We start from the raw sequence: 12,115 nt of genomic DNA, 5'->3' as shown, positions 1-12,115 counted from the left end.
TTCTGTAGTAAAATAGTTATAGGTACGTATTTTTACATTTAGGTATTGCTATTTCATTGCAGGATCAGGAACTTCTTACAGCAACGATTAAGTCACAAGAAAATTGTTTAATCAGCAAAATAATATCTTCAGTTTATAAAGAAACAGAAACCAAGTTTGATATCTTGATACAATCTGACAACAAAGATAAGTTATCTTGAGATAAAGCACACGTACAATAAATATGATACATATGTGTAGAGTACAAAGAATGTACTTCATTACCTGATAATGAATTAAAAACTCATTGTGACTGAGGTGACTTCACTCTCGTGATTTGTTTGTTTGGAGCGCCCCCTGCTGGCTGCAGCCTGGAAGCTCACTCCTTCACATTGAGTTCAGGTTGTGGTGAATTCTACAGTAAAACATGTGGATACGAGACCTTTTTAAGGTCGTGTTGAGTCTCTTTCTGGTCGTGTTGAGTCTCTTTCTGGTCGTGTTGAGTCTCTTTCTGGTCATTTTGTGTCTCTTTGTAGTCTTTATTAATCTCTTTCTGGTCGTTTAACTAATATTGATCCCAGCACAATTCCCACAGAACCAATAACCACTCCTGAAGAGAACTATGTGGAAAGACATGTTTAAGTTGTTAATGAGTAACAATTGATAGGTAATCTGTTATCTTGAGAGGTGAGCTCATATCTGACCATAAAACACAGATAATCCATCTTTCCTTTAAGGAAATTATATGGAAAATTTCAAACAAATTTAGCTTTATTATGACTCTTTTATAAACCTCTACGGTTTCGTCTATCAATGATTATATACATATTTCACAAAAGTCTCTCTTATTCTTATAATATGATAATATCTTTTACTTTTAATTTTTGTTTTTAATATTATTTATTGATGTTATTTACAATTTTTATTATTTGTATTATTATTACTGTTTTATTATGATTCCTTATTTACTTATATATAATACTTTTGATACATTTATCTTATATCCCATGCATAAAAAATAACCCGATGAGGATCATCTGGTTTCCCAGTCGTCCCTAAACGCACCACAATCCGTTGGAGTAACCTGCTCCGGTCTGCGTCAACAACTGCTCCGGTGCGTCCGTTTGTTTGTCCGGTTGAATCTTACACGTTACCGGGGAGCAAGACCCACACCGGACCGGTTGCTGTAACCTCACAGACGTCCGGTGAGTCCGCACCTATGGCGTGTTTAAATATAACGTGTTAGTGTTGTAAATGTCCTTAGACGGCTCTGTGTCCGATAATAGGCGCATGAAGCTAGCTTAATTTAGCTACATGTAAATGCACCATTAGGGTAAATTCATCGGACACAGAGCCGTCTGTCGCACTATTTCTCCCAACCAAGCCACCACACACTCGTTTTCGCATATTTTCTGTTATTAAAGTCAGATTAATTTACAATACATCCCTTTTTTTCAACGAGTCATATTAGTGGAATCAGCTAGCCGTGTGGCCAAGTGTTTGAGCGTTGTCCGATAATGGAAGCGAGGACTTTGATAACATTATTAGCTAATCTGATGCTAATGCTTCGTTAGCTCGACATAGCAATGCAACCGAAGCTCACACACACACAGTGAAGATGTTTCATGCATCTTTCATGCGTGCAGTCTCCGATGACACACGTTAGCTTTTTTATTTTTTTTAGCCGTCTTCTCCTCGTGTTAAAGTAGCATGTTTAGCCCGCTTGCTAGCATTTAATACATTCTAGCTAGCCGTTAATGCTAGCCCAATGCTAACCGTCAATGCTAGCCGTCAGTGCGACCTGAAACAGGTGCTTTAAGACGCAGCCTTTTGAGTCATATGTATGGAAGCCCATTTGTGACAGCAAAAATAATAAAGATAATAATAATTAAAGTTTTTTTTGCTGTCGGAAAAAAAGTTTAAGAAATGTAATAATAAAAAAACATTCTTTTTATTTTATATTATTTTTGTAAATAAATATAATATATTTGTAATGTTAATTTCTTTATTTTTTTGGGTTATTTTGATTTTTTGTTGCTGTAAATGGGCTTCCATACATATGAGCAATTCAACTCTAGGTTAAATTTCAGCTCGTTAGCCCGCTGATAACATTATAACCGGCTTCCTCCAGCTAGCATTTTGTGAATGAACAGAGAAGCTGTGTGTCTCATTAAACTCAGTTATACTGTTTGTTGCACAAGCTCTGTCAGGTTTTGCCAAAATACACATTTAGTGTGTTTTTATAACTTGCATTTGTAAAAATGCGTATTTTATCTTTCTCCATTGCTCCATCACTGCATCGTGAGACCCCAAAAGCAAGAAGCATCATCGACAATTTAATAAATCAACAATGCAGCTCAAATATAAGAAAAATATATAAATAACAAATACATTTATTGATCCTCAGTACAGATGATGTAAACATATACAACACTAGAAATGTGTATTTATTAAGGAAGCAACTAGTAGTAGAAAGTCCCCAAAGTACATTTACCAAAGTACCGAATAAAGTACAAGTACCTCAAAATTGTACTTGGGTATTTCCATTCTATGCTGCTTTATACTTCTACTCCTCTACTGTTGTACTTTTTACTTTAACTACATTTTTTATGATATATCTAAATTATACATTAAGTAATAGATGATGATGTAATATAACAGATTAAACCCCCAGCAGTGTATAAAATAATCAAAATAAACAATATTAAATAATTTATATTAAATACAAATAATATTTATAATAAATAAAATCAATAAATACAAATATTTTCATGATTATTTGTGTTTTTTTTCACAAGTTGATGATTTATTATCTATAATAACTGCGTTGTTAACCCTTTAAACTTACGGGTTGAGCCTTTACCACAGTAACCGGATCATTACACAGAATCCCTCATCGGGTCGGGTTACCGGGCAGAGGGGCCGAGAGGAGGGATTGGTTGGTTTGAGGCGGGTTAGGGTTTCACCTGTGTGTGTGTGTGTGTGTGTCCCCTCTCACTGTCCATCGTCATGTGTAACATCCTGGACATTGCTGTTCAGCTGCCAACTCACAAAGTCTCAGATGTCAGATTGTCCTTGAACGCACCAGAGAAACGATGACGCCACTAAATGTTAATTGTGAGGAATTAATCTCAAACCATCATCAGGTTATGAAGATATTTATTAAACTGTTTGATGACAGAAGAAGGTGTGACTGTGACACACTGATACTGATGTTAAACAAACAACACAAACATGTTCTCCAGCTGGACTTTAAATACACTCAGTGACTCACACACTTTATTTGTCTTATTTAAATATCTATAGATATATGCTCAGTGGGGGACACACCTACTTAACACTCACACTCACACGCACACTTAATACACATGAACACGCACACAGAAACACACGCACACGCCATGCTGAGCAGGTGAGACCGGTGTGCTGACGAAGGTAAAAACAAAAGGTAGGACAACCAGAAACAAGGTGTCACAGAGATTATGTCACGAACATCATGATGAAGATGAAGGAGGATCTCTGGTATGACAATAGACTCTGTCTCTGTCTCTCCTCTCTCTCTCTCTCTCTGTCTGTCTCTGTCTCTGTCTCTCTCTCTGTCTCTGTCTCTCCTCTCTCTGTCTCTCTCTCTCTCTGTCTCTGTCTCTCTCTCTGTCTCTTTCTCTTTCCTCTCTCTCGCTCTGTCTCTTTCTCTCTCTCTCTCTCTCTCTGTCTCTCGCTCTCTCTCTCTGTCTCTGTCTCTTTCCTCTCTCTCTCTCTCTCTCTCTCTCTCTCTCTCTCTCTCTCTCTCTCTCTCGCTCTGTCTCTCTCTCTTCTCAGGTTAAGGACAGTCTCTACCCGTCTGTGTGTTTGCTGAGTCACTCGTTCACCTGCAGTTCTTCCTGTCTGTCTGACTGTCTGAGAGCCTCCATCGATCCTCCACAGCATCACTATGGTACAACACTCACACCGCCACACTGAACATCATCACTGACCTCAGCTTTCACCGACTGCTGATGCTGCTTCTGATATAGACTGTATGCGTTGATGGATTACACGCATTCTCTCTAGTGTCCACCAGGGGGCGACTCCTCTGGTTGTATAGAAGTCTATGAGAAAATGTTTCTACTTCTCTCTTGATTTATTACCTCAGTAAACTTTGTAAACATGAGTTTATGTCTCAATCTCTAGCTTCAAGTCTTCTTCAACACAGCATGATGTTCATTTAGTACATGATGGCGTGTGCGCGTCTGTGTGTGTGTGTGTGTGTGTGTGTGTGTGTGTGTGTGTGTGTGTGTGTGTGTGTGTGTGTGTGTGTGTGTGTGCGCAGAGTGTATGATGTCTGAGAGCAGCTGCTATGGCCTGCAGCAGCGGTCAGAGCAAAGCAGAAAATCTGGAGGGGTTCCATGAGGTGAACTTGGCCTCACCCACGACACCGGACCTTCAGGTAGGTCCACTTAGCTGGAGAGCATATTTTGGGATGTTTACAGGCTTGATTGACAGAGAGACGAGCGTGTTCTCCATCTTTGGGCTGAACTCGAAGATGCCTCACACACTTAAGTTTCATATAAAGTTGATCAATCCGACATTTGTTGTCCCTCTGCGTCGTTCCTGCAGAACCAAGCGGAGCAGCGCACCCCCGCCCGTCACAGCGCCCCGCCCGCCTCGCTGTACCGCACCCACTCTCTGGGAGCGCCCCCCGCTGGCCGTCCCACCTCCCTGCGGGCCGACCAGCTCCCCACGCAGCCGGTTTACTCCACGCCACGGCAGAGCCACAATGGAAGGTAAAGAAAACACCCAAACAGATCTGTGGCGGTTCAGTGATTAACCACAAATGAATCGTCAAGAAGGCCTTCGTAATGGTCCCCTTGTCCTGCCAGTGTGCCCGGCCAGGAGGCGGAGTCCGCCGAGGGCAACTTCCTGTCTGCAGAGGAAGGGGAGGAGTGCAGCGCGTTGAGCGACAGCCTGTCGCGGCTGCGCAGCCCGTCGGTGATGGAGGTCCGAGAGAAAGGAAACGAGAGGCTGAAGGAGGAGCTGGCCAAGGCCCAGAGGGTAGGACACACACACACACACACACACACACACACACAAAGTCAAGTGCGAGCGTGTGTGTGTAGGACTTCACTTCATCTCTCCACACTCTCATAGTTTTGATTTTTTAATGCATTTATTTTATTTTTGTATATTTGTTATTGTTTAAAAAGGGCTCCTCAAACATATTTCATCAATTTAAATTTTCTTCATCTCTTTGTTCAATTCAATTCAATTCAATTTATTTTTGTATAGCCCAAAATCACAAATTACAAATTTGCCTCAGAGGGCTTTACAATATGTACACGTTTGACATCTTCCTGTCCCGGGACCCTCACATCAGAACAGGAAAAACTCCCCAAAATCCCCTTTAACGGGGAGGAAAGAGGAAGAAACCTGTGGGAGAGCATTTGTTTGTTGCCATGCTATGATTTCACCTTCATGTGTTTTCATTTGGCGGTTGTATTTTTTGTGTTGTTTTCTGTTTATGTGTGTGTGTGTGTGTGTGTGGAAGGAGCTGCTGTTGAAGGATGAGGAGTGTGAGAGGTTGTCTAAAGTCAGAGACCAGCTCGGCCAGGAGCTGGAGGAGCTCACCGCCAGTCTCTTCCAGGTCGGTTCATCCCTCTCCTCCTCCGTCCGTCTGTCCGTCTCTGCTTCCCGTTTCCTGTTTCCTGTTTCCTCCCTGAGGCAGCGGCCAGACTGAAACCGGACCAAAAAGCTAAATATATGAAGACGATTCTCACGGGATTGGTTGCTCTGTGTTCTTCGGCAGCAGAGATGTGATACGGAGGCGTTGTGAGGTCGATGGGAAGCTGATTTCTAAAGATTTACGACCTCTCAGGTTGTTTTTCTTCATCCTCCATCAAGAGATTAAAATAGAAACGACTACAAGAGAGAAAGCTTTGTTTCAGCTCTCCGCACGTTTGTTAATGAATCACTAGAAAGAGTTCTCCACTTATTCAGCGTTGGACTCATGACGGAACCTTTAAGGATCGATGCAGCAGAGATGTTTTATTTTTCTTATTCTGCACTGGAGCCTACATTACCCACAATGCAACTTGACCACACACCAGTCCAGTGAGTTATTCAGGTGTGTTAAGCTCGTTAGTAGCAAACTTGTAGTCTTCAGAACCAACCGACTCAAGTGAGGACGTTTGAGACTCACAAAACGCTGTTAGCACGTCAGCTGTTAGCACGTCAGCTGTTAGCACGTCAGCTGTTAGCACGTCAGCTGTTAGCACGTCAGCTGTTAGCACGTCAGCTGCTATCTGGGGCTCTGACCCATGTTCTGTAAATGGGAGAATTTACTGCTTAAATCATAGTAAATTTAATTAAACTTAATAAATACAGTTTGGGATTTTATACTGTGACGGCGTTACTTTGCGCTCTGAGATACTGCGATGGCTATTTTTCTTTATTGAAACCAAAACGATTCATCGATTAATTGCCATATAATTGGCGGATCAATCGATGATGGAGGCTGGAGGAAAGCTCCGGTGTTATTCTGACAGCGCATTCAAGAAGAAGGGACGACTCGATGTGATTTCAGTTGGACTTTTTCCACTTGTTTTGACAAACCTCGACGTTGGAGCTCCTGAAGCAGACTGAGTCTGTCCGGCTGGCCGGCACATGTTTTTCCCTCTTCTGTGTGTGTGTGTGTGTGTGTGTGTGTGTTTTCTGCAGCCTGTTTACATCTATGCAGCAAAACTAGGATTCAAACAGTTCATTTCCTGTGTTTTTCTGATATTTATGTCAGTAAATTGTTCCTTTAAACGTCACCGATCTTGTGGAGATGCTGCTTCACTATGAAGTAAATCCCAACACTTCCATCGCCAGTGATGAAAATATGCAAAAATATCAAATCATTGTGTTCTTTTACAGGAGGCCCACAAGATGGTCAGAGAAGCAAACGTCAAACAGGCGAACGCTGAAAAGCAACTGAAAGAAGCCCTGGGGAAGGTGACGACGCGGAACACTCGCTCACTACAGACGTTCATGTCGACCGAGCTCCCGTTTAACGTTAAATAGGACTGAAATACAGGGCGACGGCATCGGGATTTGAGTCAAAGAGCTTTTCCTCCTGCGCTTCAGATCGACGTCCTCCAGGCGGAGGTCCAGGCCCTGAAGACGCTGGTGCTCTCCTCCCCCACCTCCCCGCTGGGCGAGCTGCCCTCTTCGGGAGGAGGCGTGAAGACCCCCTTCAGGAAGGGCCACAGCCGGAACAAGAGCACCTCCTCCGCCATGCTGGGGACGCAGCCCGACCCGTCGGCCACGCAGCCCATCGTACGGGAGTGTCGGGAGGTAGCGCCACATAATAACTGCTGACTTGTTGTTCTCTCCGTGGCCTCCATTTCGAGCGTCACTGTGTGACGTAACCTGTGTTGTCGGACGTGTAGGTGGACAGTCAGCTGTTCAGCGACTTCAAGGCGTGGAAGGAGGAGCCGACGCTCGACCGCGGCTGCCGCTTCCTGGAGAGAGTTTACCGTGAGGACATCTACCCCTGCCTCGCCTTCAACAAGTGTGAGGTACACGACCACAAAGATCGAGTGTCGGAAAGGACGTCCAATCAATGAACACACAAATGCAACAACCTGACGATAGTGTTTACACAAACTAGAAAAGTTGTGAACCCGTCCTTGATGTCCTTCGTCGTCTTCTCCCTTCCCTCAGCTCGGATCGGCCATCTTGGAAGCCGTGGAGCAGAACACGCTCAGTGTGGAGCCGGTCGGCTTCCAGCCGCTGCCTGTGGTCAAAGCCTCGGCGGTGGAGTGTGGAGGACCAAAGTGAGCCTGCACACACACACGCACACGCACACACACACACACACACACACACACACACACATCAATGTAAAAACTCTTCCTCCTCTTCATCGAGCTCTCACTCTTTCATCGTCATCTCTCCATCTTCCCTCAATTTCCTCCTCTAGTGGGCGAAAGGACGAGCTCGTCACGTGAGTCTGACTCTCTCTCATCAGCATCTTTGCATCTCTCCTCAGTTGCTCCTCCTAACAAACACCCTCTGAGTCATGAACATCCTTCTGTCCGGCTTTATCAATGAGACAAACCTTTAATACATGTCGAACAGCCGTCCCTCTCTCCTTACTTCCTTTCCTTGCTTCCTCCGAGTCCCAGTTTGTGTTCAGTTTTTCCTCACGTTGACATCGAAACCCACCAATAACTCCGTGTCTTTGTCTCTTCGTGTCCCTCTGATAGAAAATGTGCGCTGAGTGGTCAGACCAAAACCTGTAAGCACAGAATCAAGTTCGAAGACTCGTCCAACTATTACTACGTGTCTCCGTACTGTCGATATAAAGTGAGTACCGACGCAAACACAGAAAAAGAACATCTTCAGAAGAACATCTTCAGAAGTTTCTCAGTTCTGTTCGACTCAACGACGTTGTGACGGTGTTTCTGTCTCTTTGTCTTTTCTCTCAGATCACAGCCGTGTGCAATTTCTTCACCTACATTCGCTACATCTACCAAGGGCTGGTCAAACAGCAGGATGGTGAGACACACACACACACACCTATAAACACCCTGTCATCTGGAAACACCCTGTCATCTAATAAGAAACAGACCTTTAGTCCCGCCTCCCAGCCCTCGCTCCATCCTGGTTCTCCTTCACATGAACATAACTCTGGATTCAGTTGTTCGTGCATTTTACAAATTAAATAAAGGTTATTCGGGTGTTTGTACTTAAGTTCATTCACTTCAACAACAGAACAAAATGACTACGTCTCTGCCCATGTACGTCTATGGGAACAAGTCTCTTTGGTCATGTACGTCTATGGGAACAAGTCTCTTTGGTCATGTACGTCTATGGGAACAAGTCTCTTTGGTCATGTACGTCTATGGGAACAAGTCTCTTTGGTCATGTACGTCTATGGGAACAAGTCTCTTTGGTCATGGCATCATGTGACGCACACGGAGGTTGTAATTCGACGGTTCGGCCTTTTTCCAACATTCTACACTGTAATGTTTTTCAACACACTGCACTACTTGTTATATTGACTGAAGAAACCACGTGACCCGGCGGTGTTGCTCTCTGCTGTGTTTGCAGCGGAGCAGATGTTCTGGGAGGTGATGCAGCTCCGCAGGGAAATGTCCTTTGCCAAGCTCGGCTACTACAAAGACCAGCTGTGACCGACGGATGGCCCCGCCCTCCAATCACAGCAGACCACGCCCCGGAAGCCCCGCCCTCGCCCTGGTCCCTCCCCCGCCCTCCCTCCCTCCTCCTTGCTTTTAAAAGACTGTGACGTCAGTGGTCTGTTGTCTTTGGTGGGTTTCTGTCCAAAATATGATATTTACTTTATGTACATGTAACACTCCAATATATGAAGACAAGTGGCATGAAAAGAGGAGTTACACATTTAAATATGTCTGCATTTCAACCCGTCTGAGGAGCTTTGAGGCTTTTTAAAAATTTAAAACTAAAACTTTATTTTCAAGATTTTATTTTATTGTGAAATTTTGACTTTACCTCGATAAATAGTGACGCTTTAAATCATCAATTTATTTTCAAATAGACTTTTTCTCTGAAATTCACTGGAAATTCCAATTGTATGTCCACAACACCAATTGAACAACCTGAACTAGTTCGAGTTGAATATTGTTTGCCGACAGTGGAACGGCTGCTCCGTTTATGTGTTATTATCTGTATTCAAAACTCGAAGCTGAATCTCAAACATATTACAGTAAAATGATGACCAAACAATCACTTCTGGTGAAAGCAAGTATAAGCTTTGATTTAATTTATGTTGAAGGCAGTGTGTGAAATGTAAAGAAGTTTGATGCAAAGATAATCAGCAGATCACGAGTACAAACGTTCCTGTAAAACCCCGTTCAGGCCGGACTCGTGTCTCTAAGGGAGGCGGGGGGGACATTAACGGGTCATGACTTTATAATTACAAACATCAAACGTCCTAAACATCTCAAACCTGAGTTCAGTGACAAACGAGCACACGGTGGACGTCTGCCCTCCTCCCTCTGTGGAGTCAGTCCCGTCTGAACGGAGCTTCAACAAAATGTATTTTCAACATTGTAAAGTTTGTCTCTGTATGAAGTAAAACAGTATTTATAATTCCTTTTAAGAGTTATGTTGTTGTCGGGGTTTTGATGAAGCTTCAGGAGAATTAAAGTAAAAAATAAAAACACTACATTTACATTTTCTGCTGTTAAGCACGACATCTTTTAGATACTTTGACTCGATATATTTGCAGGGGAGGGGGGGGGCTCCTGGTGTTTTTCAGCCTGCTGTATTTAATCAATCAGGACATGTGTAGATAGTACGCTGTGGGGATGTCGAGTGTGTTTGTATGCCTGGTGTTTAAACTTTATATATATGTTAATTTAAACCTGATCCTCTGCATCTCTCTCTCTCTCTCTCTCTCTCTCTCTCTCTCACTCACTCACTCTCAAAGTCAATGTCACTCTCCCGGTTTGGTTTAGTGCCTTTTCTCTCAAACACTCTGAAATAAAAACAGTAATACCTCTGGAAACCTGCTGCTGTCTGTGGAGTCTGTTTACGAGACGAGGTCAGAGGTCGAGTCCACTACAGGTCAGGTGAGATGTACACTACAGGTGAACGGTGTAATTTTGAGAGTGATACAAGTGGTTCAAGAGATGCTTCCGACATACTAAACTGTGACATATACTGACAAACTATACCAAGAGGGTATTCAACATGTGCTATGACTTTTGACGTTTTTTTGACATACGACTTTTGACCAATTTGGAGAAACCAACAGGAGTGCCAGCGTTTTTATGACACACTATACTATGAATTTTTAGACATTTGTACATATATATATATTTTTTTTAAATACTGTTGTGACATCTTACGACATGCTATACTATGACTTCTTTGACTTTTTTGGACATACTATACAATGAAATTTCTTTTGAATTCACTGCACTGCAGACCCTTAAACATACATCTTTTCCAGATACAACATACAACTGTTTCCAGAATGAAACAGTTGTGCCGTGTACTATGACTCTTTATGATTTTATGGCATACAACACTAATTTGTTCTGCTATTTTTATGACAACAGTATAAAGTCCTAACAGCACCCTCTGGAGGCTGCGATGTTAACTACACACCAGTAGATGGAAGAACATTCTCACAGAACAAGTTCTGCAGAAAGTGGATGAGCTCGCTGGGTGCGATGGAGAGTGATGGATGAAAATGTTCCATCGCACGTGACCGCGGTGAGCAGCTGAAGTGTTTATCATCATTATCACTATGTAAGGATATTCATACGTTATGGAAACACACCGAGTGCCTGTTGAGAAACCAGCTGAGAGCAGGAACACACACACACACACACACACACACACACACACACACACACACACAGAGTCCGTCTGTCCCTTTCAGTTATTTTTAGTCTAAAGTCAACACAGCGCTGAGCTTAATGACTCGACTGAATTCCTTTCTGTTCTATTTTATTTTATCTGTTCAACAGGCACAACTTTTTACATGTATAAAATATAAATGTATGGAATGAGAATATGACAAATATGACATCATTCTAGCGTTTCATTCACTGCAGTGCACTCTACAGCTGGACACGAGTGTCCTTCTCTCTTGCTGTCTTTATGCTTCACTGCATTATTTTAACATGCTTGCATATGTCTACATTTTGTACTATTACGGTGCTGTTAGAATGCTGCGAGACAGTCCCGTTGAATCAGGTTCACACGGGAGAGTGAACAGTCTTTATCAGTGAAAATGTTTTTAAAAGACTAAAAGCCAACAAATACGGTGATAAAAACCCAACGAATGAGGAGAGCCAGAGATAAACGTAAAAGTCTGGGCTAAACACCACAAATCTCTGCTCACATCTTAAAAAGTCTCCAGCTAAGAGAACACGCAAACTCTGCCACCGCGTCCATTGAGCAATCAACCCTCATCATCTATCAACCCCCATCATCTATCAACCCTCATCATCTACCAACCCCCATCATCTACCAACCCTCATCTATCAACCCTCATCATCTATCAACCCTCATCATCTATCAACCCTCATCATCTATCAACCCTCATCTATCAACCCTCATCTATCAACCCCCATCATCTATCAACCCCCATCATCTATCAACCCCCATCATCTACCAACCC

General features: G+C 43.0%; 1 protein-coding gene across 4 annotated transcripts; it reads left to right on the top strand.

The window, feature by feature from the left end:
- Positions 1–1,056: 1,056 nt before the first annotated feature.
- On the top strand, positions 1,057–10,467 carry rab3ip (RAB3A interacting protein (rabin3)). Of its 4 annotated transcripts, XM_079294817.1 has the most exons (14): positions 1,057–1,184; positions 3,799–3,913; positions 4,289–4,405; positions 4,576–4,742; positions 4,839–5,010; positions 5,504–5,599; positions 6,871–6,948; positions 7,081–7,290; positions 7,386–7,514; positions 7,660–7,772; positions 7,919–7,942; positions 8,205–8,304; positions 8,427–8,496; positions 9,052–10,467. In XM_079294817.1, the coding sequence occupies exons 3-14, from the start codon at positions 4,316–4,318 to the stop codon at positions 9,132–9,134; spliced, it is 1,332 nt and encodes a 443-aa protein (XP_079150943.1). In that variant the 5' UTR covers positions 1,057–1,184; positions 3,799–3,913; positions 4,289–4,315; the 3' UTR covers positions 9,135–10,467. The 4 variants fall into 4 exon arrangements, with proteins under 4 accessions (XP_079150943.1, XP_079150945.1, XP_079150944.1 ...); XM_079294819.1 differs by lacking the exon at positions 5,504–5,599; XM_079294818.1 differs by lacking the exon at positions 7,919–7,942.
- The last annotated feature ends 1,648 nt before the right edge of the window (positions 10,468–12,115 follow it).

This window comes from Melanostigma gelatinosum (assembly GCF_949748355.1).
Source record: "Melanostigma gelatinosum genome assembly, chromosome: 22".
Lineage (NCBI taxonomy): Eukaryota > Metazoa > Chordata > Actinopteri > Perciformes > Zoarcidae > Melanostigma > Melanostigma gelatinosum.
Note: the sequence above shows the minus strand (reverse complement) of the source record. Positions and strands in the feature narration are given on the sequence as shown.